The sequence below is a fragment of the Paramormyrops kingsleyae genome, chromosome 2 (assembly GCF_048594095.1).
Source record: "Paramormyrops kingsleyae isolate MSU_618 chromosome 2, PKINGS_0.4, whole genome shotgun sequence".
Taxonomy (NCBI): domain Eukaryota; kingdom Metazoa; phylum Chordata; class Actinopteri; order Osteoglossiformes; family Mormyridae; genus Paramormyrops; species Paramormyrops kingsleyae.
This window is the reverse complement of record NC_132798.1, coordinates 43609660-43624672: the sequence shown is the minus strand read 5'-3', so window position 1 is coordinate 43624672 and position 15013 is coordinate 43609660. Positions and strand designations below refer to the sequence as shown.

The window sequence follows — 15013 nt, the reverse complement described above, 5'->3', positions numbered from 1 at the left end:
TGTAGGGTGCAGTTTTGTCATTCCTCTCAGTCGATGTGAATTTACTGTGTATATTTCACAGTAAAAATGTAATATGTATTTTACTAGTAATGTAAGCCGTTATGAAAGAAACTTAATGTTAAAGGACTGCTTGGAATGCTACAGTAAAAAAATGTTTGGTATCCATGTTTCGTATACTAATGAAATGTATGACTTAACTGACGTGTATACATCTTGTCTTTATAGACTTTCAAGAGGTCTGATGACAGAGGGATCAAAGGTGAATATTTTGAAGCTGCTGTCTACCACCAGTTGTTTGAGAATGACCGTGGAGAAGGTTTCAAGTGTACATGGTGTTTTCAATAAAGACTGACTATTGAGAAATGTTGATGCTATGAAAGTCGTCTGTCACTTTTCTCTACAGATTTCTGCTGGAGAAAGACATTTCCAAGGAGAAAGTGATAAACGGTATGCTTTGTGCACTTGGAGAAGTTAGCATTGCCACTACATCAGTTTGCTATAGAAATAGAAGCTTAATATGTTAGTTGTTAAAATCTTATCTATCTAATTCAAGGTAACCCAGGGTTTTGGGTTACAATTTACTACCTGGAAGACTATTCCATATTTCAGCAGTATGCTGTAAATGCATTTGCTATAGGAAGAGAAGCATAGTATTTTATAGGTAATTGTTATTGCTTAATATGTTATAGTTGTTAATCTTATCTAGGTCTGATTTAAAGGAACCTACGGTTTTAGTTTGTGCTACACTAGTACGAAGACTTTTCTGTACTGTAGGTACATGCTGTGTAAAAAAAAAGTGCTTCCTTAAATTTAATTTAAAACATTAAAATTAACAGAGTTGTTTATGCAACAGCACATTGAATATGTAGTGGCAGAGGTGCTTTTTCCCCAATATGGTAAATGGCCATGATATTGATTTTAAGGTATATTTGTGTCTGTGAGATTAGTAATTTGTAGCATTTGTAATAAATTGCATTGTAGTGACAGGAAAAATTGAAATACATGTGAGAAACCCATCAGTTAGTGTTGAGGTGAAGCTTGTGTAATATTGTTTTGCAGTGTGACTTCACAGGTAAGTGTGTTATTTTAACAATGAAAGTCATGTGAGAGATTGTTTGTAGCATAAGGATTGTAATGCTTCATAAAATGTTTAGTGTGTAAATTGTGGTTTACTGTCCAGACACTTCAATATTGATTTAGCTGCATCACTGTTTCTAAGTAGCTGAGATGTGTCAGTGTACATAGTTCTCACAGAAAAACAGCATTGTAATTGCTTTAAGTAATGCATATCAATTATACTTAGTTTTGTGATAACTGATAATTACTGAGTCACCACACACTGCACAACCATAAAATGTCTTCTACATGTAACCCATATGGAACACTGTTGGGAACTGGCAGAAGAGAAGACGCTATGAAGTTCCATCCAAGGAGGAACAACTTGACAGATGCATCGTTAAAGCAGTTCATAAAATGTTTAGTGTGTAAATTGTGGTTCACTGTCCATACACTTCAATATTAATTTAGCTGCATCACTGATTCTAAGTAGCTGAGTTGTGTTAGTGTATGTCGTTCTCACAGAAGAACAGCATTGTAATTGTTTTAATACATATCAATCAAAATTAGTTTTGTGATAACTGATAATTACTGAGTCACCACACACACTGCACAACCATAAAATGTCTTCTACATGTAACCCGTATGGAACACTGTTTGAAACTGGCAGAAGAGAAGACGCTATGAAGTTCTATCCAAGGAGGAACAACTTGACAGATGCATCATTCGAGCAGTTGTTTGAGGTGGTACTTTGCTGAGGGTAACTCAGTGGTACCTTGCTTGTTGGGGATTTGAACCTGTGATTTTAAATTACAAGTGTACATCCCTAGCTATTAGGACGTATAATTGAGATGTCAGTGCAAAGTAAGGTGGTAAGCAGGTGTGCCTTGTGTTGTGTCCCCCCCCATGTTCATTTGCAGATGCCTCGCACCAAGGCGTCCAAGCGTTCAGCAGCAGCGAAGAAGAGGCTGATGGACCGGCGGCGAGCTGCTGATAGTTTTGATGTGGCTATGACTGATGACGGGGTTATGTCTTTTCCCCCCTACCGGAATACCAAAAAGATCACGACTGTGACTTTCCCGACGAGCCACGACCAACAACCTGAGCAGGCCGCACAGCTGCGGCCTGACTCTGTCATGGCTATGACTGACGGGGTTATTTCTTTTCCCCCCTACTGGAATACCAAAAAGATCCTGACTGTGACTTGTCCGACGAGCCATGACCACCAGGTTCCCACCCTGGGTGCCATTTGTAGGACTGATGACAATTTGTTTATACCTTCTCTTTATAAAGACAAGGCTTTGACTGATGACGAGGTTTTGCAGCCGCCTCAAAAAAGAAAGGCTGCAGGTATATTACCATCTATACGACCATCTATATTACCATCCATGCAACCATCTAATTCCTTGCCAACTCCTTTTCCAACTCATTTTCCAACTCATTTTCCAACAAGTCTGGCAACAAGTCTGGCAACAAGTCTGGCAAAACCCTTGGCAAAACCCTTGGCAAAACCCTTGGCAAAACCCTTGCTAATGTCTGAACAAAAAAGTACCCTGGCTCAACAGCAGCATATGAACTGTGTAACTATCTGTGCATCTCCTCATTTTCCTCAGGCACGTATTGTGAGAGGCTCCTTCCATCAAGGACACCCACGATTTGGCGTTAACAGTAACAAGCAATGTGTTGCTAATAGTTTGATTGCCATACTAATGTGTAAGATAAAGAACGTTTTCAGCTGGTCAGTCACAGACATTGATCAAGTACTGCTGAACGGAGATGACCTCTACACTACCATCAGAGATGCTGGGGGAATTCAAGATGCTTCTAGGTATCTGTTTGTGAGAGATCTACCAACTGAGTACACATTAAATGGTGATAAATTTGAAATAAACTACCATGATGACATGTTTGTTGGCTTGTTTGGTGTGAGTGAATATGGAGATATGTGCAACATTCTCATGTCAGCTGATCAAGCGGTAAGAAGAGTATTCTCACTGTATGATGCGTGTCTTTTTACTCTTAAAGTAAATACATGTGCCATCATTAAGCAAGAGTCATGGTATGTGGTGATCGACTCCCATTCCCGACGAGGAGATGGAGCAAGTGACGCATCAGGCAGAAGTATATTGGTGTACCACTCTAACATAGATTCTTTGCTAGACCATGTGAATACCCTAGGACTGTCTTTAGATGCAACAGGGGAACAGTTTGAGATTACAGCTGTGAGTGTGACCAGTCGAAGCATTCTGCAGCAGCATCCAGATGGTAACTACTCAGTCACCAGTCTCAACCAGCCTACCAGCATGTCAGACCATCCAGATGGTAACTCCTCAGTCACCAGTCTCAACCAGTCTACCAGCATGTCAGAGACCCAATATGGTGTGGTAAGGCCAAATGTGACAGATGATACAGAACATGAGCTTGATGTCCATGTGAGCAATGAAGGTGATATAGTTTTTATCAGTGAGCTGTGCGGTGAGCAGTTTTTCTTCAGTCCTTTGACAACACAGCAGCAAAGAAGCCTTTCCTGTAAGCTTGGTGTGGTGTACATTGATCATGGTCATATAAACATTGCTGCAGAGTTTCCAATGGGTGATCCTTGCAAAACGGTGCCTATTACTGGTGATGGTAACTGCTTTTTCAGATGTCTGGCTTTTGCTATTACTGGAAATGAGAAGGAACACAGGAAAATTAGACGTGCTATTGTTGCTCACATACTAAGAAATGAATCTAAGTATATTGCTTGTCTTAGAGATGGTTACTCTTCTGCCAGTGAGTATGTGGATGCATCCCGAATGAAATATGTTGGTACTTGGGCTTCTGAGGTAGAGATTCAAGCTGCCGCTGATCTGCTTGGTGTGCATATTTTCACATACTCCGATAACAAATGGTTAAAGTACTCCACATGTATTGGTTCTGATCCGAGAGGTATGTACCTGAAACATTGTTATGAGTCACATTATGAGGTTGTGACTTGTGTGAAAGGGCGTGATACTGAATGTTGTGCCACACGATGCTCTGAAATTAACACACCATCTGAAATGGCATCAAGTCGTCGGAAACTGGAAATAGAAAAAAGACGGTATGATGTAAGTGACGTGTACAGGGAGCAACAACTTGCCAGAAAGATGAAGCGCTATCATGATGATGATGACTACCGAGACCGTGTTAAACAATCAGGTATCAGTAAGTATGCTACAGATATGGAGTACCGCGAATGTGTACAACAGTCAAGTGTAAGTAAGTACGTCACAGACACTGAACATAGACAACATGTGAAGCAGTTAAGTGTCAAGAAATATGCTATGGACATTGAACATAGGCAACATGTGAAGCAGTCAAGTGTGCAGAAGTATGCCACAGACATAGAACACAGGCAATGTGTGAAGCAGTCAAGTGTGAAGAAATATGCCACGGACATTCAACATAGGCAATGTGTGAAGCAGTCAAGTGTTGAGAAGTACGCCACTGACATTGAACACAGGCAATGTGTGAAGCAGTCAAGTGTGCAGAAGTATGCCACTGACATTGAACACAGGCAACGTGTGAAGCAGTCAAGTGTGCAGAAGTATGCCACTAACATTGAACACAGGCAACGTGTGAAAGACTTTTTGGGTAGTAAGTATGCCACAAATGAGAGTTACAGAGAAGCTGTGAAGAAACAGAAATTTGAAGCCTACCATTCTAATCCAGTGTACCAATCAGCTCAGAAGCAAAGTTGCAGTAATAGATACAAAACAGACAGCTGTTATGCCACTGCAGTAAAAAGCAGAAATATTGAAAAACGGACTAAAGAGAAGGATAACAGAAAAGACATTAACTATGTGATTGAACAGTTTAGACAGAAAATAAGTAAAGGCCCAGAATACATTTGTTCAGTGTGTCATCGAATGCTATTTAAACACCAAGTTGTGATGTGCAAGAAAGATCAGTACTTCAGAAAATCACAGGCAGTTGCGTTGGTGGCTTCACAGTGTATAACTGAGACATACTTGCATAAATGTATAGATATGTGTTCTGATGATTGTAGCAGTGTTATTGGCTCTAGAGGTTCCTTGTGGATCTGCCACACGTGTCACAGAAAGATTCTTGATGGGAAACTTCCAGCAGAGAGTGTTGCAAACAATCTAGCTTTAGACCCTGTCCCTGTAGAGTTACAGCATCTAAATTCACTGGAACAGCATCTGATTTCTATGCATATTCCTTTTATGAGAATTGTGTCTTTGCCAAAAGGTGGACAAAATGGTGTTCATGGTCCTGTGACTTGTGTCCCATCTAGTGTTCCAAATGTAGCTGAAGTTTTACCGAGAGTTGACAATGATGACCTTATGATTCGTGTAAAGTTGAAGAGGAAGTTAACTTACAAAGGGCATTACAAATATGAATTTGTGCATCCAGAAAAAATAAAGAAGGCTTTGGTGTATCTTACAGAGAATAACAAATTTTACAGCAATGTGGAGTTCAACAATGACTGGATTAATCCCCTGCAGAAAACTAAAGAAGTACCTGGTTATGTAAGTGACACACATGCAGATGAAGAGCATAATGAAAATAACATAGATGATGAGGAAATGGATGAAACTTTGCATGATAGACAACAACATGGCATGTATATGGATACGTGTCTTCAACCTGTAGACATAGCACAAGAGATCTTGGATCAGCACTTTGATGGAATCATGTCGATGGCACCTGCAGAAGGAAACAATCCAGTGAGGCTTCTAACTGATGAGTCAAATGAAGCTAAATGTTTTCCAGTCCTTTTCCCAAAAGGAACAGGTACTTTTCATGACAGAAAGAAGGAAAAACTGACACTGTGTAGGTATTTAAATACAAGAATTCTTAATGCAGATGGACGTTTTGGAAAAAACTTAGACTATATATTTTATGGGCAGTATTTGTCTGAGCTTCAGCAGGTTGTGTCAAATGTGTCAATTGCTGTGAGAAAAGGCTATGATGCACGGGATAAGTGTCCTGTCACATCAGAAACTTTGACAAATAAGGAGGCTCTACAAAAGATGTTCAATTTTGATGAAGGTTATAAATTTCTAAGACCAATCAGAGGCACCCCTGTTTTTTGGCAAAGTGTTCAGAAAGATTTGTTTGCAATGGTAAGACAGCTTGGTATTCCCACATGGTTTTGCTCCTTTTCTTCTGCTGATTTACGCTGGACAGAACTGATGACAGCAATCTTCAAACAAGATGGCATAGATGCATCAAGTGCTGAGCTCGACTGGTCAGAAAGGTGTGCACTGTTGAAAAACAATCCTGTGACAGCTGCCAGAATGTTTGACTATCGATTCCACTGCTTCCTGAAAGATGTCATCATGTCAGAAGCACAACCCATTGGCAAAATAGTTGATTATTTCTACAGAATAGAATTTCAGCAACGGGGATCACCTCACACTCACTGTTTGTTTTGGGTGGAAGACGCACCTAAGGTTGGCAAAGATGATGAAGATGAAGTATCAGCTTTCATTGATCACTATGTGACATGTGAAATGCCAGAGGGTAACGATGAAATGCATGAAATTGTATGTAGTGTACAGCAACATAGTAAGAGGCACTCAAAAACATGCAAGAAAAAAGGGAAAACTTGTAGATTCAATTTCCCACGTCCTCCAAGCAACAGAACATTTCTGTCATCATGCAAAGTTGGAGATGGTGAGACAGACGGACAGCCCCTGAAAAAAGAAGTAGCAGACGCTATCATGAAAAAAGTGAAGGATGCTGTACTAAACCCTGAGGCCAACTATGACTCTGTTGATTCCTTATTTAGTACAATTGGTATCAGTCAGGAAATATTTGAAGCTGCGTACTCAAGAATCACAAAAAAAACTACCATTGTTCTTAAGAGGAGACCATGTGAAGTGTGGGTGAACCAATATAACAGACACCTTTTACGCTGTTGGAATGCAAACATGGACATTCAGTTTGTGGTTGATGCATATTCATGTATTGTGTACATCATTTCCTACATTTCCAAAGCTGAGAGAGAGATGGGACTGCTACTGGCAAATGCTCAGAAAGAGGCCACCCAGCAAGGTAACCTTGATGCAAAAGAAGCTCTTCGGCAACTTGGCAGTGTTTTCCTGCACAATCGTGAAGTTTCAGCTCAAGAAAGTGTTTATCGTCTGACTAACATGAGGTTGAAAGAGGGATCACGGAAGGTGCAGTTTATCCCAACTGGAGAAAATGTGGTGAAAATGAGCCTTCCATTGAACGTCATACGGAAGAAAGCTGAGTGTGAGAATGAGGATGAACAAGGAATTTGGATGAACAGTATCACTGATAGATATAAAGCCAGACCAGAAACAGAAGTGTTTGCAGGAATGTGCCTGGCGAGATTTGCATCTGAGTACAGAATACTATGTAAGTCTCAGAGCTCATGCCCTGGAAGTGTGCAGTTGGACAGAAAATTAGGATTTGTGAAGAAAAGGACACGCACAGATGCAGCTGTTGTTCGGTATGCTCGCTTTTCACCCACAAAGGACCCAGAAAAATATTACCACAGCATTTTGCAACTTTTTCTGCCACATTATTTCGATGCACAGTTAAAACCTTCTACTTTTGGCAGTTACCAGGAATTCTATGAGACTGGTTGTGTCAAGTTTCTTGATGAATTGCATTCAGTGAAACTGGTTGTGCAGTCAAACATGTCAAGTTTTGAAAAAGAATCAAGTGCAATAGACAAAGCTCAGGAAGACCTACAGCTGCATGGTGCAATGGAAGATGCTTGGGCAGAGATTTGTCCAGAGACTGAACGTGAACGGTTAGAGTGTCTTGCCAGCAAATCCAACATTACACCAGAAATGAGAGAACAATGTGATGAGATACCAGATTTGTTACCAAGACTGAGTCACTATATGTTGCATGACAATCCTTGTGGTATGTCCAAGCAGGAAGCGTTGGCTTTGCTTCGCTCACTGAATAACAAGCAATCTGGCATCTTTTACAAAATACGAAACTGGTGTTTACAGAAGGCACGTGGTGAAAACCCAGAACCATTTCATGTATTCATATCTGGACCTGGAGGTGTGGGCAAGTCAGTCTTGATCAAAGCAATACATTATGAGGCAGCTCGTATCTTGCGTCAGTTGTCACATAATCCAGATGAGACACATGTGTTACTGACTGCTCCAACTGGAGTTAGTGCTTACAACATAAAAGCTGCAACGATACACACTTGTTTCCATATTGCAACAGATGTAAAGTTGCCATATGAACCACTTGGAGATGAAAAACTAAATTCATTGAGAGCTGAACTGGGAAACCTGCAGATATTGATTATCGATGAAATTTCAATGGTTGATCACAAGCTGCTTGCGTATATTCATGGCAGATTAAGACAAATCAAACAAATTGGAGATTATTCTGCTTTTGGAAATGTTTCAATCATTGCTGTTGGAGATTTCTACCAACTTTGTCCTGTGAAAGGGAAAGCTTTGTATACTGAGGGTAAAGGTGTGAATCTATGGCAGAATCATTTTGCTATGGTGGAGCTCACTGAAATTATGAGACAGAAAGATATGGAGTTTGCACAGTTGCTGAATCGACTAAGAAAACGCAAAAGGGGTGATGCAATGCTGGCGGAAGACATCGCTATGCTGAAACAATGTGTGACAGGCGAAGGACAAGACAGTACTGCTCTTCATATTTATGCAACCAATGATGAAGTTGATCAGCATAACTACCATATGCTGCAGAAGATCTGCTCAGACCATGTCATCATTCATGCTCAGGATTTTGAAAGGGTTGCTGCAACTGGCAGACTGGAAAGGAAACATGGACATCATGCCAATGTTCAGAAGACATGTCTCCTAGAATCACTACATGTAGGTGTCAATGCACGAGTAATGCTGCTGAAAAACATCGATGTTTCAGACGGCCTGGTAAATGGTGCATTTGGTACAGTCAGTGACATCCGCTTTGATACTGATGAGGATTTTCCATCAGAGATATACATCACATTTGACAATGAAGCAGCTGGAAAGTCACTCAGGGGAAAGAAGCCATGCCTCAAAGTAGGGTTGGACAAAGCTACACGAATTAAACCAGAGGAGGAGAGAGTGACAAACAGTGGTGGAACACGACGGCAGTTTCCATTGAAATTAGCTTGGGCTTGTACAGTACACAAGGTACAAGGTCTGACAGTGGATAAGGCTGTTGTATCACTAAAGAAGATATTTACAGCTGGACAAGCGTATGTCGCATTAAGCCGTGTGACTTCTTTGGAAGGCCTCATAATCGAAGACTTTAAGGAGACTGCTATATATGCAAAACAAGACATTGAGACTGCAATGCAAAGCATGCCTGTGTTTATTGAGCCTGTCATGGAAGTGCCATCATCATGCAAAATTCTCCTGCATAATGTTGAAGGACTTACATGTCACCTGGATGACATAAAGAAAGACAGAAGGTATATGGAAGCTGATATCATCTGCTTGACAGAGACATGGTTAAATTCGGAGGAAGACACAGAAGATGTAAAGCTGCCTGGATTTTCATACCATGGGAAGCCCAGACATCAGGCATATGATGGTAGTGATGCTATCTTTGCTGAACTGAAAAAGCAACAACATGGTGGTGTGGGTTTGTATTGTAAAGAACATACCAACTGTACTGTGACTGATGTGCAGTGTGTCAACATTGAGTTTGTGCAGTTCAGTGTGGGCCTACTAAGAACAACAGTCTTGGTACTATACAGACCACCCTCATATAATCTGACAATCTTTCAGAAGAACCTGATGCAGTTGATCACTTGGTTGGACAGCGTGGAAGGTGGGAAAATCATCATGGGTGACTTCAATGAAAATCTTTTGCAAGTAAGTACAATTGCTAATTTTATGGAAGAACATGGGTATACTCAACTTGTCAAAGAAGCAACAACTGGGAAAGGCACTTTGATTGATCATGTGTATGTGAAAGACATTGTGACTAACAGCATCTCTGTTTCAGTAATGCCAACGTATTTCAGCCATCATGAATGTGTAGTGCTACATTATCTATAGGAAACTATAAAAAAACAAAAAAAAATGTGTCATGCAGTAAATCATTTGGCAGTAAGTACAATTGCTAATTTTATGGAAGAACATAGGTATGCTCAACTTGTGAAAGAAGCAACCACTGGGAAAAGCAGTTTGATTGATCATGTGTATGTGAAAGACATTTTGACTAACAGAATTTTTGTTTCAGCAATGCCGACGTATTTCAGCCATCATGAATGTGTGGTGCTACATTATCTGTAAGAAACTGTATGAAAGATCAGTAAGAAACATAAATTTTGTGCTGCAGTGATTGTTTTCTGGGGTGCATCAGCCTTGGGAGGCTGGCACTGCGGCTGGGGCTGTGGCTGTCCTTAGGGGGGATTGGCAGGGAGGCTTGGCCTGGTGCCAAGCTTTAGGGGTTAGGCCTGGGGCTGGCCATCAGTAGCTACCACTGGGGTTGCCAGTAGGCTGTGGGGGGATAGGACTGGGGCTGGCCTTCAGAAGGCTGCAACTGGGCCTCATAGGTTAGCAGTGGAGCTGGTGTTTCAGGGCTTGCCATTTAGCCTGAGGCTGATGTTGGGCTTTGGGGGTTGGGGTCGACCTTGAGGTGGCTGCTGCTGGGCCTGCAGCTGGCACCATGCTTTAGGGGGCTGCAGCTGGGCTTCAGAGAGCTGGCACTAGGGCTGAGGCAGGGGGGACTAAGGCTGGACATGGCGGCCTGTTGCTGGAGAGTAGTCTGAGGTGGGCTGATTGGGTTACCACTAGGCATAGGACTAAGGTTACGGGACAGTCACTAGGGCTAGGCATAAGGGGGCTAGGATGGGGCACCTGGCACTGGGGGCTGGTGTGGGGGCTAGGGGAAGATTAGGGCAGAGCAAGCAATGTGGGCTTTGAAAAGGGAGGTAATGTGCTCTGTCAAGTACCTCACAACAGCAGTATCCCAAAATTTTGAAATGCTATAAATTAAAAAAAAAGAAATTTTAGATATCCTGTAATATAATTGACTATTCATAAAAAGTATTGTTGCGAACATAGAAATTCTGTGTTGTGGGCCAGTACAGTGCACTGAACCTCTTTACAAAGCACCACACCTTTCAAAAATGTAAATGTGTTGTTTTGTATATAACATGTTAGCTACCAAGCATAAGCATAGGCTAATCTTAGGGGAGGGGTTTTGGGCTTCAGCTTCTGGGACAGGGGGCCTAGAGCTGGGGCTCGCTGGGAAGCAGGGGAGGATGGGGCACCAGGCACTGGGGGTGGGTGTGGGGGCTAGGGGAAGATTAGCACAGAGGACGTGATATAGGCTTGGAAAAGGGAGGTAATGTTTTCTGTTAAGTGCCTCACAACAGCAGTATGCCAAACTTGTTGATAGTATGAATTTTCCACAAAACATAAACAATTTTATATGTCCTGTCATATAATTGACTATTCATGAAGTGCATTGTTGCCTATATAGAAATTTTGTGTTGTGGGACAGTACAGTGCACTGAACCTCTTTACACAGCACCACACACTTGGAAAATGTAAATGTGTAGTTGTTTATATAACATGGAATATATAATTACAATGAATTAAATGTAAGGAAATGAAGAAGTACCATCAGATGTAGACAGTACCAAACTAATGTCTTGTACTGCAAAACATGCTAAAAAGACACAGAATTTCACAGAGCAAGCCTTTGATCAAAAAGAATGGTGAGAGGGCGAAGAGGCACAGACATCTATGGGCTAAGGTAAAACCATATACTGACATCTGTCTGTATACTGTTGTACAGTGTACTTTGACACTGTAAAAGGAAATGTTTGACATATGTACATTGACTGTATTATGGTATAATGTATATGATGCAATTTTTGGAGTAATGTGTATGTTTTGTGTGTTTCTTCAAACAGCTAAAATGAAGTAACACTAAACAGTCATACAAGTGGATGACCTAAGATCTAAGTGGGAAAGCTGGGCAGTGAGTGTGAGACATTTATCTAAACACAATGGATGTGCCATGACTGGTTGGGCAAAGCAAAGGTGCGTGAGTGACAGTTTCTCACTTAACATGAGCATGTTAGTTAAAACATACCAGTTTGCAGTGTATGAGCTTATAAATTGGGTAACTAAGCATTGTCAGAAATCCCTACTACATTGTCATATTGCAGATTTTAACCTGCCTTCTCCTATGTATAACCTCAGGTCACTAAAGCACAATTGTCATGTGCTTCCCTGATGATCAACCTAAGGCACATCTGTCTGTCCAAGCTCTGCTATACTGCATCCTTCATCATACAGCTGTATATTGGGAGTGTGACGCATCACACTGAATGCTACATGACCAGAGCAGGCACTGACCTTGTGAGTTTGCCTTTTTCAGAGATTTCTTCCTCTTTGGTGTAGTTTTAGTTTTACTCTGTCAGTGTTTGTCTAACTTACATGGCAGTTTATGCTTTATCTTTTAATCTTTTCCAGCGCCTGCTGTTGATGACACTGACCCCATGCCCAACACATCAAGTTTCATTAACACATACTGCCTGGTACATTGGAACAATGAGATGGGCTGGCCTGGTGAGTTTACCTCTTTGAAACATTATTTTTTCTGTGAAGTAGTTTTACTTTACAACTGCAAGTGTCTGATTGGCTGACATGCAGCGTTCTGTTTTTACTCTCTTTTCCAGTGCCTTATCTTCATATCAGTGACACCATACTCACCACATCAAGTTTCCCTGCGCCCATTTTGTCGACAAGCAAAGCGTTCTCTAAAGAACTCAGAGACTGCACACAGACAGTATGAACTACACACAGATACCTGAAGTGAAATGCACCAGAAATCATCTCTACACAATATAGTCTGACAGCAAAGGTACTTTGAGTAAAATGTGCTGTTGCTTGTGGATGTTTATTGCTGTGATGACTCACATTTTTTTTTTTAGTATTTCTTGAGTTATTTCCACTTTTACTCTGCAATAACAAAACATTAATGATGTGTTGTAACAGTTCTGTACTACATAATATGTTATGTAATTCATAGTCATGATACCATGGTTAAATTGATGTCAAAATAATGGTCCAGCTTTGTTTGTGATGCCTGTGTTGACTTGTATATTCAAAAGAATATTGCCATGTTGGGAGTTCTGTAGTATATATATATATGAGTGCTACTATCACACTTTGTGGTCTTTATACACTGTTTATGTAACAATGGTATGCACATCATATGCGAAATATTATGTCAATTGTGCTGGCTCAACAATTGTGGCCTCTATGTACTTTTTCAGCCTCTGCAAACAATGACACAAACCTAAATGTTTGGCTAAGACAGATGTATTTAATTGCAATTTTACAATGTGTATAATATGTTTTACATTATGTCTCTAATGAGTAATAATAAATATTATAATCATTAATACAGTCATCATTCTTAAGCATGTTAAATACACATGTAAATGTCAGAATAAATTTCAATTACGGTAGGTGAAACAGGCAGTAAAGGAAATATACATACAAAAAGTATTACAATGTCCTGAGCAACATTTAAGGAAAAACATACTACACTATAATGACATTATATAGTAAATGGCCATAATGTATAATATTAGCCTGCTGTATGCATGCAGTCCCTGGTGTGGCAGTTTGACTACTGCCATTAGCAGAAGCAGCCTTAGTACACCAATATAGGATAGAATATAGAACCCTTTGGTGAAGTGCCTCAGCCCAAGACAATGTATGGTTTGTGTCAGATGGTCTAAGTAGTCGGTAGAAATAGGCACCTGCATACCTAATATTTTAAGTCTTGATCATACAAGTTAAGCTTACTTTATACTACCTCAGTGAACACATGCCATCTTGTATATTCAAAACAACAGTGGCTTACTCCATTTGTGAAGTATTCTTCTAGACATAAGAAGCCCTAAAAGAATTGAATGGCATTAATGAAATAGAGGACAAACTACACCTGCTGGCGAATCTATAAAAAAAAAATCAAAAAAAGTGCAATATAAATATAGCACCATCTCCACCTACTGGCCAATTTAATACAAAAAAGCGAAAAATCTGCAATATATACTGCCTGGCTTATAAATAAAATCTGATAATTTTCTATAACTCAAATAGCATAAAAATGAAAGGAGCTTAAAAATACGGACTGAGGTGAAGGGAAAGTTAATTCCTTGAAAGTATTATGAAGGATATTTCAGCTGAATTAGCCAAGGTAGGTATTAGACACACTAGGACAGTGGCTGTACCGCTCCAGATTGACTGATCGCCACCAAACTTGGAAGATCTGTCTGTAGTCCAGTCATACAGAAGTGAATCAAATTTTGTAAGGATCGGATGAAGCATGCCTGAGATTTAGCTGTTTGAATGAAATGGGAATGGAAATGTTGTGGCCAGCAGGTGGAGTCAGCGCTCCATTTTAGAAATGATATTAAATGCTTTCTGACCTTCTCATTTGTAAATGAAGTCTGATAATGTTGTATAAGGCAAATTGGTGAAAAATGAAAGGAAATTAAAAATATGGACTCAGCTGAAGGGAAAGGTAACAATTATTTGAAGGTTTCATGAGGAATAAGGACATTTCAGCTGAATCTGCTAAGGTGGGTCTTACACATATATGGACAGTGGCTGTCACGCCCCCATTTGACCGATCAGCACCAAATTTGGACGGTCTGTCTGAGGTGCAGTGGTACATTAGTGGGTCAAATTTGGTGATGATCAGATGAAGTATTCCTCTGATTTAGCTGTTTGATTGAAATGATCATGGAAATGCTGTAGGTTCAGTGTGGCTGGTGGCTATACTGTACAGGCAAGTGAAGTTATCTTTATAAATTATACATATGGGCAGTGTCCTGATTTTTATACTACCAGATTGACCTACTTAGGATGGACATTGCAGTAGTTACAGTAATATGTTATTTATTAAGTTTTTAAATATGACAAGGGAATGCAAATGACTATCATGGGACATTGCATATTTCTTGATTTGA

At 40.3% G+C, this 15013-nt stretch overlaps 2 protein-coding genes and 1 long non-coding RNA gene across 3 annotated transcripts; all 3 read left to right on the top strand.

The window, feature by feature from the left end:
* The first annotated feature begins 977 nt into the window (after window positions 1–977).
* LOC140587756 (uncharacterized) lies at window positions 978–4659 on the top strand. Its single transcript, XM_072709283.1, has 2 exons — window positions 978–4545; window positions 4649–4659. The coding sequence occupies exons 1-2, from the start codon at window positions 1908–1910 to the stop codon at window positions 4657–4659; spliced, it is 2649 nt and encodes an 882-aa protein (XP_072565384.1). The 5' UTR covers window positions 978–1907.
* A 173-nt stretch (window positions 4660–4832) lies between these two features.
* LOC140587726 (uncharacterized) lies at window positions 4833–10793 on the top strand. Its single transcript, XM_072709258.1, has one exon. The coding sequence runs from the start codon at window positions 4947–4949 to the stop codon at window positions 10065–10067; it is 5121 nt and encodes a 1706-aa protein (XP_072565359.1). The 5' UTR covers window positions 4833–4946; the 3' UTR covers window positions 10068–10793.
* Window positions 10794–11353: 560 nt separating this feature from the next.
* LOC140587725 (uncharacterized) lies at window positions 11354–13346 on the top strand. Its single transcript, XR_011989404.1, has 5 exons — window positions 11354–11775; window positions 11936–12065; window positions 12228–12386; window positions 12501–12596; window positions 12707–13346. It is a non-coding gene; the product is annotated as an uncharacterized lncRNA (long non-coding RNA).
* Window positions 13347–15013: the final 1667 nt, after the last annotated feature.